The 11623-nt window shown below is 36.4% G+C and overlaps 1 protein-coding gene across 1 annotated transcript; it reads left to right on the top strand.

Annotated features, from left to right (window-relative positions):
• Positions 1–7882: 7882 nt before the first annotated feature.
• On the top strand, positions 7883–11401 carry LOC127844197 (uncharacterized). Its single transcript, XM_052374268.1, has 2 exons — positions 7883–9541; positions 10566–11401. The coding sequence occupies exon 1, from the start codon at positions 7917–7919 to the stop codon at positions 9270–9272; it is 1356 nt and encodes a 451-aa protein (XP_052230228.1). The 5' UTR covers positions 7883–7916; the 3' UTR covers positions 9273–9541; positions 10566–11401.
• Positions 11402–11623: the final 222 nt, after the last annotated feature.

The raw sequence follows: 11623 nt of genomic DNA on the forward strand, positions 1-11623 counted from the left end.
TCCCAGCTCGCCCTGCTGCCTCTACCTGGCATGGTTTACACAGCGGACGATCAGTGCCGTCTTATGCTCGGTGACCACGCCTACTTCTTCTACGTAGGTCTATGTTTGACATAAATAGGTTACAGTATACTTAACATTAATTTCGGCAATACTATACTCTCTAAAAAATAGCACTGCATTAATTGAGATTGTTTATAACCGAGCAGGAAGCTGGAACAATATATTAAAATGCAAATGAGTCTTATTAAAGCACGTATACATAATGTTTGATCTCAAAAAGTTGTGTGTCCTGTTTGGCCCAATCTCTTTTAAAGTATACCATTAAATACGTCGTTCTTACAAATCTGATAATTATCATTTGAATGTTTTCTTCATTTGACCTAGCTTTCAGCCATAATGAATTAAAGTATTCCTTCATGGTCAGTAAAGTGCAAGTGGCAAGTATTTTTAGCATCGGAAAATAATATCTTTGGCTAGAATCCATTCTTTGAATTTATTCTATGGTTCCCGTTAGTGTGTGTGTGTGTGGGGGGGGGGGGGGGAGGGGGTGTAGCATAAAGTCACCGCTTTCTCCGTCCGTCTGCATTAGATCTTCGATGGGATTGAGTATAAGTTGGTGTGAAACCACTTTATCTGAATTTGAAGAATTTGATGACAAGTTATCTTCAGTGACCCTATAACTGAGACATGTAGATATTAACAAGCGTTTTGGATCAAATTATTTTTCAGAAATATATTACTTAGTGCCAGATATGGCTTATTTTATGTTACCATACAACGAAGCCGGGGGTGGAGGACGAACCTCAACATACGTAAACATACGATGAGAGTTTATTGAGTATACATTTAATTTCGAAAATATTCTTCCAGTTTAGTCAACGATACGGACTGAATTGTTATAATAACCCTGTACATCGACACAATGCCTAATAGGGGAGCATCCATCAGGTTTTTCTGATGGGGAACTTTTTTCATCAAATACAAAAACCATATACAAAACTTTGACTTTGCATACATTATTATATTTTTCTCAGAATCAGGACCCTTGCAAGAGCATTGCCTGCCACACACATACGGGCTCCTACAGGTACCCTCAGCCCCTGATGGATGGGACTGACTGCAACAACACCCGAACGGTAAGCTATCTTTCTCGTTACTTCTTCTTCTTTGTCTTTTTCATCGTCGTCTAAATCTTCTCCCTCTTCTACTTATTGTTATTCTTATTTTAATTATTCTCCATTTTTCCTAATACCCCAAATATTTCTTCGTGTTCCTTTTTTCTTCATTTTCTTCTATGTAAGATAGATCTACTCCTCTTTCTTCTTTGGCTTTTTATAATATTCTCTTTCATCGTCTATTCCCAGTCGAATTATTCTAAATCTTCGTTTTTCTCGTTCATTTATTTCTTTCTTTTTATTACTTCGCCTCTTTCTTCTGTTTTATTTTTTTATTTTCTTCTCTCCTATCGATATTTTTTTATAATATCTTGCTTTTGCTTTTTTCATCTTATGTTTTTAACATTCCGCTTTGCGTGAATTTAAAAAACGACATACAGGACGTTAATCGAAATTTCTATTTCAAATAAAAAAATGTTTTTGTCTTAAAATAATTTTATAGCACAAATATCGATTTTTAGTGTCATAATGGGCTTGTCCGAGATAATACAATCCTAACATTGGAAGAGTTTTAAATACTTTGGAACTGCTGTTAACCTTAACGAGTCGGTGTACCGCGTTCAAGAACCACACGTCTATCTTTAAGTTCGAGGTCAGACTTTAGATGTCCTTTCACAAACTCAAAACCAGTTCCAGCCAGTTTGTTTAACCATGACATGTTTTGATTTTCTTTTCTGGTTGTTGTATAGCTGTTAGAAACTAACTTTCTTAAATCATGCTAGTTTGTATGGTTGACATGGGGCATACATGTTTTACAAATAACTCTTGTGTTTACTACTTTTAATATAAGTCGTGCTCTGTGAAAATGGGGTTTAATAAATGTGCGTTAAGAGTCGTCTCAGATTAGCCTGTGTAGTTCGCAAAGGCTAATCAGGACCGGCAATTTCGCTTGTATGATAATTTTCGTTTCAAGAACGTATCTTCTTAAAAAAAGTTGTTTCAGAATCGCAAAGTTTCGTCTTAGTTATGATATTTGTGAGGAAACAGTAATACTGAACATTTACCATGCTCTAAAATATCCATTATATGCATTTGTTGACGATTTAAAAACCTGAAAATTTTTAAGAGGGTCAACGCGAAACGATTAACTAATTTAGAGAGTTCTGTTGTCATTATATTTTGTGAAACTACGAGGAGTGCTTATTCAAAGTGTAAAATACATCTCTCATTCTATGAGAACTGATAGCCGAGTGGTCTAAGCGGTAGACTTTTACTCTAGGACTCCAAGGGTCAGTGGTTCGAGCCCAGTTGAGGGTAACTTTTTTTCCTTTTTTATTTTTTTTAATGGAGATTTTTAGATTAAATGTTAACATTTATCAATATAAAGCATTTAATGACAAACTTCAGTATATGCCAAAATCTGTGAAAAGGCCCCTGTAAGAGAGGTACAAGGAAACGCGAGCCGAACGAATGCTTTGTTTGACGTATTATTCACGAGTAAGAGATGTACATGGGACCATTCGTTTGGAGAAAGCTATATACATGTTTTACATAATTATTGATTATCAGAGGTTATGGGGAAACATTACTTTGGAGAAAGCGTACTGTGACATATTGTTCGCGATTATGATAGATAAAATGAAACTTTAGTTTTTAGAAAGCTATCTATGACATAATTTTAACGGTTAAGAGAGGTATAAGGAAACTTAAATTGGAATAATGTTTTGTTTGACACAATTTTCGTATTCTATGAACATTGATTAATCTGTTAGAACTATAGTGCTATTGCACACATCATTCAATTATCATTTATAAATCTAAATTATCTGTACACTTTAAGTTTTTTTTATTAATCTGTTCTTGAAATATTGATCCACGATAAGATTGGTCATTTTTTAAACGAGCAATTTCACTTTTAAGTATAAGTAACCAAATGAAAATTAATTTAATTTTTATTTTTCAGTGAAAGTCATCAGGCAGTAAATTTTAAATGAACGTGAAATACAAAAGTAAGGCTGCGGAGTATCACTTATGGCAACCCATCGGAGACCCATAATATCAGCTAAATGCGAATTGAATAGTATTAAATTCCCGAAAGCAGTCGATTCAAGTTCCGTTGGGCTACAAATGGTTGAAGGTCGTGTCTTTACACGTATGCTCAAGTCGCCACAGAAATGTTTTAATCATTTTATCGGATAGGGTTATTTTGATGGCATAACACACGTTCGTTATGTGTGATATGAATCTGTGTAACATATGAGTCACAGATGCGGTACGAGCTTGTATTCACACTCTTTTTCATCAAATATTCGAACATTGTTTTGTGATCATAATGTTTTATGAAAAGAATAATATGCATTTTTTTGGCTTATACTCCTAGTTTGACGTGCAGCTCGGATAAACCATACTCGCGAGAAGTCCAGATGTGTCAGAACGTCATGGATGAATTATTGTTATGGTTGTTTTTAGAGAATGTTCTCCAACTACAATGTTCGAAGTTATAAGTTGATATATTTATCCATTTTAAAGAAATTTTCATGATAAAAGTGTTGCGTATAAAATGCCTTTGAATATTTTATGTTGTTGCAAACATATCTGCTAAAGAGCAACTTATGTCACCAATCCTCAAATACCGATAACACTAAATCTCCGATAACAGCGAACATGCACGATCTCCGATAACAGCGAACATGCACGATCTCCGATAACAGCGAACATGCACGGGTGATAAAATACTATAATTGCTTTAAATAGGCGCGATTTACATTCTACGAAACAGAGATGATAGAAGAATTGTTTGGATAAAGATTAAAATAGAAACACACTATATAAATCTAAGGAAAACATATGTGAGTTTAGTATTTGCGGTACGTTTCTCTTCATTTTGCGTTAATTATTAACAAATAAGTGATCCAACAAAATATTCAATTGACTAAGACTAAGACTAATATTTCTATTTGGAAATAATTATGTTTGAAATTTGAACAAATTAAAAGTAATCTAAAAAATATAATTTTCAAAAGAATGCGAAACATTGTTTTAATTTCTCCTGGATGAAAGATATATATTAATTGTTTGCATAATGGCGAGCATCAACTACTCATTAATCTTTAAAGACGTTCTTGTATTTGCTTTACAGAATGGGCATCTTTATAGCGGTGCGTCCATATTTGAAACCACTGTCGACTGGGAAGGCGTTGTTTCTCATGGTCTTCTTCGTCATTTCCGGAAAATATGCGACGTTCTATCATACGCCGGGTCTGTATTGTTACTGTAATGTAAACATAATTGCATACACTAGGTAGGAAAATATGCAAGCAAACGTTACGTCTTACTGTGAACAATAAGATTAAAAAATTAGGTTAATACCGTCTGAAAACAAGTAATGCTCTGTGGCATTTTTTTGCTCAGTTGCTAAGAAATATATTATAACTTAGGTTTAACTTCATGGAACACTCTACCAGAGATAAGATGACTCTCGGGAGTTTTTTTGTTTAGAATCGGTGATGCCAAAAAGTGGAAAATGTGTAAAATCCCTTCATCGTTTTTGTTCTAGTCAGTTTCAAAAGTACGCATATGTTTTGCATTAAACGTTCAGTTTTGCATCTTGAGTGAAATAGTGCGTTTTCTTCTAGCCTTGCAAGAAACATTCATCAGCATAATGACACTCGTCCGGAAAATAACAACTCGTTCGCGCCTGACGCCCTTTCGTCGCATCCTCTGATGCTCGGCGCCTCGCTGTCTTTTTCTTGGCAGTTCCGTTCATCACAGTCAGCCATATTTGAGAAGACGGACCCAGTTACCGTATCAACCACCGCGTCTGACGCCTCGCCAGATGGTTTTACTCATACAAATTCAGACCAAGTTATTCCCAACAGCAATGATACTTCTATGGTCAGTCAATAACAGGATCTGGATCTGAGGTCAAGGCTTTTAAGCACATCGTGTTTCAAGGACATTTTACTCAACGCAACTTACAACGGAAAGGGTCGCGGATTTGTTTTTCATTCTAATGTTTACAATGTCGCATATTGCAAGGTTCCAAAAGTCAGCTTATCTTTTGGACACTTTTATTCGCAATTTTTGACAATGAAGTCGATGTTCGCAAAAAACTTTAAGAAAATAAACGCAGTTCTTTACACGCCGGAAGTTTCTAATTTTCGTCCTCGTTCACATTCTTGAAGAGTGCGCATGTTCCAACAATTCTCCCAACACGTAACCCATATTCTCGGCTTTGCTCGGCTTTCATCGACCAGTCGTACTTGCCCACTACGCTGTCAAAACAAATCACTGTGCCCAACGGATGTGTCTGTTCAAGACTTTCTCCAATGGATTTTAAACGAAGCGAAAGCAGGCAAATCTTTAGATGTACACTGGGCACCGATGTATTCTATTTGGGGATCTTGCGAGGTTAACGCTCGGTACTTTGTACTACAAGAAACATTTACAAACGACATCGGCGCCGTATTACAGACGCTGAGAGTCTCTTCAGATAAATATGACTTCATCATGCATACGCTGGAGGGCAAGCGGATCCAGTCATCCTTACCGGGGATTGTTGCAACAATTTTAGAGCGGAGTTCTGGGGCCGCAGTGAGCCGATGAATGCATTGGGCGGAGGTCACTCGAAGGATATGACGCTTTTTCCAGATGCAGGGCTACATTCGCGAGGACCGAGGATATCCACACGGCACGTTCGAGTCCATTCGAAACAATTCGGATTTCTCCCTAGTTTCTGATAAAATATTGACGGAAATATTCAAGTATACTTTGTCGTCGGAAGAACGTAAAATTCAACGAGAAAATGCGTTAAGGAAAGCGTATGAGGGCATCAGCAAAGATGTTGTCGACGCGATTAAAGATTTGTACAGTGTGGACTTTTCAATATACGGTTATTCTTATTTTCCACCAAATGAAAGATAAATCAATCAAAGTCTCCTTTGTGGGATCAAACTACTTTCAGAATAGTTCTTCACTGTCATATGCCAACAAATACCCTGAATTTACATATGTTGTTTTTTTCTTATATACATACCATGTTTAACCTCTGGGTTGTATGGTTATATTATGTATATTTGTAGATTTCATCATTATTAAGGTATTTTCATTGATAATGTGTACATAGTTTGCATGTATGTTTTACGTATCTTGGAAATACCTCTCAACTGCACTTGTTAGGGGACTTGAATTATTGGGCTATTTAGGTTCTTTAAAACAATAACGTAGTTTAACTCTTTACCACTTTCTTGTTTGAGAATTTGCGAGGTTTGTTATAAATCCAATCGTGTCGTCATAAGTTTTGTTATAACTCCCTTTTTGTGGTCATAGTGATTGTTATAATGCCTTATTAGCCGTCGAAAGCCTTGTTATAATAAACGTTTGTTGATCATATGGTTTGTTTATTTAATATCCTTTTCGTCATTTTTTTTGAAAGGTTTGTTTTAATTCGCATTTTGACGTCATTAGGATTGAACTAATTCCCATGATTTCCTTTTAGGGTATGTTATAATAAAAGCGTCGAAGGGTTTGTAATAATTTCATTAAAATTGAATGATATGTTTTATTTTGTGATAAAGTTATAATGGGAAAGTCGCAAGATTTGCATAAATCCCTCTATTGCTCTGTAAGTCGTGTTATGATTACCATTCAGTCTTCGAACGTTTTGCTTTGATTACCATTGGTTAGATTTGTAATTATCACATTTGAATCGCCGAATGGTTTTTGGCCTTGGGCGTAGCCCTAAGGCCATAGCAATGATACAAATTTCTGAGACTGTCAGAATTGGCTGGCTGCCAAAACCCACGAGTGAATGAATTCCCAAAAGTCCGATTTACCACTTGGCGGTAATTCATGCGCAATCAAAGAAGTTCTTCGCAGATCTCAATAACCCGCCTTGTAAATATAGAACATCACTATATAACGTGACAGTGTCATAAAACGTATAAAAAAATATAATTGAAGCAAACTTGCTAAGCATTGGCTACGACATAGTTTTCATTATTGTTTGCATATTCATGCTAAAATAAGTTCCTCACTTGACGGTCTAGGCCGAAAAGATACGAGTGTCTACGGAGACAGTAAGAAGAATTTTTTCTGATACATTTTTTGAAGACATTACATTTGGTATTTATAAACATATTTTAAGATATTGTTATTTTATTTTGCGTTAGCGAGACATTCAAGAAAAAAGAAAAGGAAAAAAACAACAACAAATATTCATGATCATTCTCGGAAAGTTACCGGATATGATATTTCACTGCGAAGATCGAGGGCGAAACGTTCTACGTGAGACAACGTACACAATCTGTACACCGTTCTTTATCAGTGTAAAGGCCCAGTCTCACTATGATGCCGGCGGAGCGCCGGTGCGTGATCCGGGATCTACCGGGATGAACCGGGGCTCTACCGGGATGAACCGGGGCTCTATCGCGGACGACCGGGATGAACCGGGGAAAACCGGGGCTCCACCGGGAAAGTATCAAAATCTTTAATACTTCCGGGATGAACCAGGAGTCACCGGGAAGGAAGTTTTGAATACCAAGTCATGACCAATCACTTTAACTTCTGATTGAGAACTGTAAGATGTTTTCTTAACAAGGAAGATAAAGGCAGCTGGTATATTGATTGTAAACAATGATGGTATTGTTCTAGTTTTGTACATGCTTCCGACATCACTTAGTTTTGAATGAACAATTCTCACAATCAGTATTTTATAATGAAATTTAGAGCTACAACCCTTTGCGCGGATAATACATTGCATTCAGCATAACAGACTAAATTCATTTTTTTCTAGACGCAGTTATGAACACGTCTGCGGTGGAATCTGTCGTCACCTGTGAACCGTACAACTTTCTGGAATGCCATATAGCGCGCTGGATTTGGCGCATTCTGCCGGGACTTTGCATCTGTGTTGGAACGATCGGCAATCTGCTAAACGTCATCATACTAAAACGACTGAATCTACGACGATTCCCCAGGAATATATTTCTATTGTTTCTTGCAGTGAGCGACTCAACGTTTCTTTGGACGATTGCTCTTAACGACGTCCTGTTTGCGTTAAACGGGCACACCTTTCTCGAACATGGCGACTTTCTCTGTAGAACAACTTGGTTCGTTGGGTACACAGCTGGAGCCTTCTCTTCTTGGATAATAGTTCTTATGACTACGGAAAGAACGTTGGCGTTAAGGGCTCCTGTGTTTTCGCGTAAAATGCTTACCGTGAAAAGCTGTAATTTAGCATGCGGCGTGACATTGACGGTCATTGCGGTACTCAATTGCCACGTTCTTTACGGTTTTGACTTTAAGGATAATGCCAATGGTGAACAACTTATTCAAGAATTCCAAAATGTTACTCAAATTATAGCCAGTAACTATCCATGTTTCTTTGTATCAAAGGGGTACATGGATTTTTATTACGCCAAATGGAGTATCATATATATGACGTTGTATTACGTTATACCGATTGTTGTTTCTATTATTGGAAATATAAATATAGCGATGGTAATATGTTTAAAAAGACGAAACATGGCTTCTTTTCGAACGTCTGGAAACAAGGTACCGGATAGGGTTTTTACCTTGACTTCAAGCGCAAGCGAATATGGAAGATCAACTGACGGAACCTGTAATTCGTCAACTGATTTGAATGACGCAAACGTTGTAGGCCTACTGCAAAATACGAACTGTTCAATGGTGGGTTCAATTAATTCAGACAGAGACGAAACCCAACTTACAACGGACCTTTCCACGTCGAAAACGAAACCAACACGAGACATTTCTGTGAATAGACATGAAACAACAATATCGGATTATAAGAAGAAAAGACGGCAAACTTTCCAAACAAAATGTCAGCATCATACGGCTGGTAAGGACAAAAGAGGTCAACACGCAACGAGACTTTTGTTTTGTATTTGCATGAGTTTGATACTAACATCAATTCCGTCTGCCGTTTATCAATTAATCCGAGGAAATCTTGAGGATGTAGCACCAAAAGTGGCTTCCATTCTCCAACTCTTAAGGGCGGTCACTCATTCACTGTTGTATATGAATTTTGCATTGAACTTTGTCTTTTACTTCGTTTCCGGAACGCTGTTCAAAAACGAATGGAAGAAAATGGTGCGCCATACAAGACAATCATTAAAGAGACTACACATATGTTAAAATTGAGACTGGACCATACATGAGCCGCGTCATGCGAAAATGGGTCTTCTGCCATATTCGGCCATTACAGCTCTACACCAGCTTGCGGAATCGAAGTCTGGCCTGGGCCTACACTGTCAGCAATGAATAAACGCAAGCTTTCGTGGTCTTATTAGCGGACAGGATAACTCCTGAACAGACTGGACGGAATTGCAGGCTGGGCTGGAGTTATGCAGGCCGCATATGGCATAATACCCGTTTATGCTCTACTCAGCACATATCTGCGCAAAGTGAGGCAAAGTCTTTGTTTAGACGCATTCACAACGTGTTCTTTTCATTCAATTTGATTTAGAGTTAAACGTGAGATAATTTAGAAGAGACTTGAATACTTTGCATCAGATTTTATGGAAATATCCGTCGTCATTGATGGGTCCTTATTTGCATGGACGTTAAACCAAACGTGTTAAAACATGTTTAAAATCTACTGACACCTGTAGCGAATTGAAAGCAATTAGAAGGTAGGAATTAAAACATATTAATTGGTTTGTACACGATTTAAATATAAAGGTTTGTTGGTTTTAAGATAAAGTGATATGATCAGTGTTGTCCATATATCAAAGGAACTTTAAAAGCTTGATCGCTTTTAGACATTTATGTCCGGTTAACCTATTTCTAGGGTTTTGTCAAACGTTAACAAAAGTACTATGCGATTGGTCTGCAAGAAAAAAAGTTAGATACCGGTATTTCAAATTGACCGAACTGATGACCTTCACTTTGTTAGGTGGACGCCGTACTTTACACCGCTGTATAAATGTATAGATAATAATTGGCGATTCTAGAAAAAAAATATTCTAATCGGCTATTTATATTGCCCAGTCTTTACAATTATCCAAGTACATGGTGTAGCACTCTTTGACAGAAACATGTGAGCCCAGACGGAAAAATAAGAGTTAGAAGATAAAAAAGGTGTTAAATCTTCAACAATCATATTACAACTTTCTATGATGTCCAATACCAATGAGTATTTGCATCACATGATTTCTGACACGCTTGACATGTGTATCGATTTCTTATTTAGGACTTTCGCCCTGTGTCAACTTCGTCCCAGTCGCTCTGTTGGCATAAATTACCCAGTCGGTGGTGATTTTACATAACAAAACAAGATATATAAACATATTAAATTATATAATTACAGACTCACTTCCAAAAGTGTACGACGTAGACTTACGTATTTATCATTTGCTTTCGATTTTATTATCAATGACTATTGAAAGTATTGATATGTTATCCAATCATTTGTGTTATGTTTTATAGCATTTTAGTTTCTGGCTATTTCCCCGATACGTAGACAGAAGCAAATATCATACCTCTGCAATAAAACAGGCTCTACTGATGATCTTAGTATTTATAGAGGAATACCGCTTGTTAGTTGTTTTTCTTAGTTGTTCACAACCATTTTTAACAAAAGTATCGAATTGTTTTGTAAATATACTGCTAAAATCTCAGATTCACAATTCGGATTTTGCAAATGTTGTTCAACTGTTCATGATATTTGTATTTTGATGTCTTTTATGCAACACTCTTTGAATGAAAACAAACGTTTGTATGTACTATACACTGATTTGTTTAAATGTTTTGAAAGTATATATCGTAGTGAGTGATAATAAATATGTATAAAGCTGATATACATGTTCCCACTTTTTTGAAACATCTAATATAACTACTACGGTAGTAATGCTTTTGTATATGCATTTAAATGCAGACTTCTTGACACCTTCAGCATGAATGGATTGGTAATAGGTATGAATATATGTTCTAGATATGCATAGACTTTTAAAAACTACTATTGAATATGAATGCTACTTTGATTTATTGAAAAGGAGTGTACGTTTATACTTTGTAGAATTAAGTACATCTGCCCGCCCGTTGAAGACACTCAGGCAACAATATTTGACATTATGTGCACTAATTAATTTTTGTTTTTGTAATTTTTGTTAAAGTTATATCATTCATACCATGGTCAATGAAAATTAATAGGTTATCTTTACTGCCTTTAAAATTGGTTTGTTTTTGACAAACAGACACACATGCGCGCGCGCACGCATGCACACTCACACATTTTTTATTTTGTTACCATTATTATATAATGATACCTGACATAGCTATAATTATAATTTTATGCATTAAATACGATGTACATCGGTGTAAGTGTTATTAAACTTTCTGTTCTGTTCTGCTCTGCTTGTTACTATTTAAGAAATCTGATAAATAAGAAACGTGCACGGACCCACACAGTAACACACACGCGCACACACGTCTAGACACACACGCTGATGATATACAAATTGCGACACTTGGACTGTATTTTTATG

The sequence above is a fragment of the Dreissena polymorpha genome, chromosome 9 (assembly GCF_020536995.1).
Source record: "Dreissena polymorpha isolate Duluth1 chromosome 9, UMN_Dpol_1.0, whole genome shotgun sequence".
Lineage (NCBI taxonomy): Eukaryota > Metazoa > Mollusca > Bivalvia > Myida > Dreissenidae > Dreissena > Dreissena polymorpha.

Excerpts from the sequence above, each read along its gene's own strand:
- LOC127844197 (XM_052374268.1), top strand. The coding sequence starts at position 7,917 with ATGAACACGTCTGCGGTGGAATCTGTCGTCACCTGTGAACCGTACAAC.